Raw genomic sequence first — 1,523 nt, 5'->3', positions numbered from 1 at the left:
TCCCCTGATTACGAAATGGAATTCTTTCATTTCCTTTGTGACAGAACATACGTGTTCCTAAAAATCACTGCACTATACAATACTAGCCAATGAAAGTCACAGGCTTTATGGGGAAAATGGAATCCATGACAGATACTTAAAAATTTCATCAATAAGACAGGACAAAAAGGTAGGAATGTAAAATCATAAAAATTATAGTGCAATTTTATATTTATTAAGTAATTAATAAATATACATATGTTATAAAAATATGGCACTTTACCTTGAAAGATATCTGGAATTTGCTTGTGGTCATTATCGTTGGAAGGGTTGCAGCTTGTTAGTTATTGTGAAGTGGTAAATGAAGGATGGCTATCTGAAATTGGAAGGAAAATTGCAACATCAGAGGTAGATGATAGATGTTTGAGGTATATTCATGTGTGCAGTTTATGTATCCCTGTGTGGCCTGGTTTAGCTTTGTGCAGTGTTCTGAATTTACCTACTGTTTCTCAGTTGAAATCATATATAAACAAATTGAAATTTCTATTATATCCAAATTATTCCCTAATATATTGATTGCATTGAAACAAAGTCTAATTTTGAAAACAAACATATAGAAAAACTGACTATACTACCATTCGCCTTGTCTTTCTTGTGGTGGTTGAGAATACATCTTGTGGTACAACTGAATGTATTTAGATTCCTGTTCTCACCTCTTTGCTATATGATCTTGGACACAATATGTAAGATCTAAGTGTCATGCTTCTCATCTGTAAAAAGGAGCTAATAATTGTTTCCAACAAATAGGCTTTTTTTTGTATAAATTAAATCCTTGATGTATGGAGAGAATTTTGCACTGGTTCAAAACTTTTACATATAAATATTGTCTTTAATAAATGAGAAAAATGCCTTGCTTTTCCTCCCTGGCTGCTTGAGGGTCAGCCGCCATCATAAATGACATAGTAACTATCTGGACCAGGAAGTTCATGACCAATAAAATGCTTCAACGGAAACAAATGGTCATTGATGTACTTCATCCTGGAAAGAAAACAGTATCTAAGATAGAAATTTGGGAAAACCCAGCCAAAATGTACAAGAGCCTACCAGATGTCATCTTTGTATTTGGATTCCAAACCCATTTTGGTGATGGCAAAACAACTGGCTTTGGCATGATTTACGATTCCTTGGATAATGCAAAGAAAAATAAACCCAAACATAGATTTGTGAGTCATAGTTCATATAAGAAGAAAAAGACATCAAGAAAACAGTGAGAGGAACACAAGGACAAAATGAAGAAAATTAGGGGGACTGCAAAGTCCAGTGTTGGTGCTGACAAAAAGTGGGTTGGAGATTGGACAACAGAAGGAGTAAAGATTTGTCAGTGACTTTTTCTGTGGTGATTGAGCAGATTTTTCATGAGAGGATTAACAAACTAAGAACTTGAAAAACAAATGAGAAAATGCCTCAATAAAAATTTCTTTGTAAACTAGAAGGCCATATATACTAAAATAATTTATTTTTGTATTCAGTTGTACCATATATAA

General features: G+C 33.4%; 1 protein-coding gene across 1 annotated transcript; it reads left to right on the top strand.

The window, feature by feature from the left end:
• Window positions 1–965: 965 nt before the first annotated feature.
• On the top strand, window positions 966–1,250 carry LOC120587415 (40S ribosomal protein S24-like). The gene has a single exon (XM_039844147.1). The coding sequence runs from the start codon at window positions 966–968 to the stop codon at window positions 1,248–1,250; it is 285 nt and encodes a 94-aa protein (XP_039700081.1).
• Window positions 1,251–1,523: the final 273 nt, after the last annotated feature.

The sequence above is a fragment of the Pteropus medius genome, unplaced genomic scaffold (genome assembly GCF_902729225.1).
Source record: "Pteropus medius unplaced genomic scaffold, Ma_sr-lr_union100, whole genome shotgun sequence".
Lineage (NCBI taxonomy): Eukaryota > Metazoa > Chordata > Mammalia > Chiroptera > Pteropodidae > Pteropus > Pteropus medius.
The sequence above is the reverse complement of the archived record's forward strand: the minus strand, read 5'-3'. Positions and strand labels throughout refer to the sequence as shown.

What these genes read in the sequence shown, in the direction of transcription:
- LOC120587415 (XM_039844147.1), top strand. Translation starts at nt 966, where the DNA reads ATGACCAATAAAATGCTTCAACGGAAACAAATGGTCATTGATGTACTT.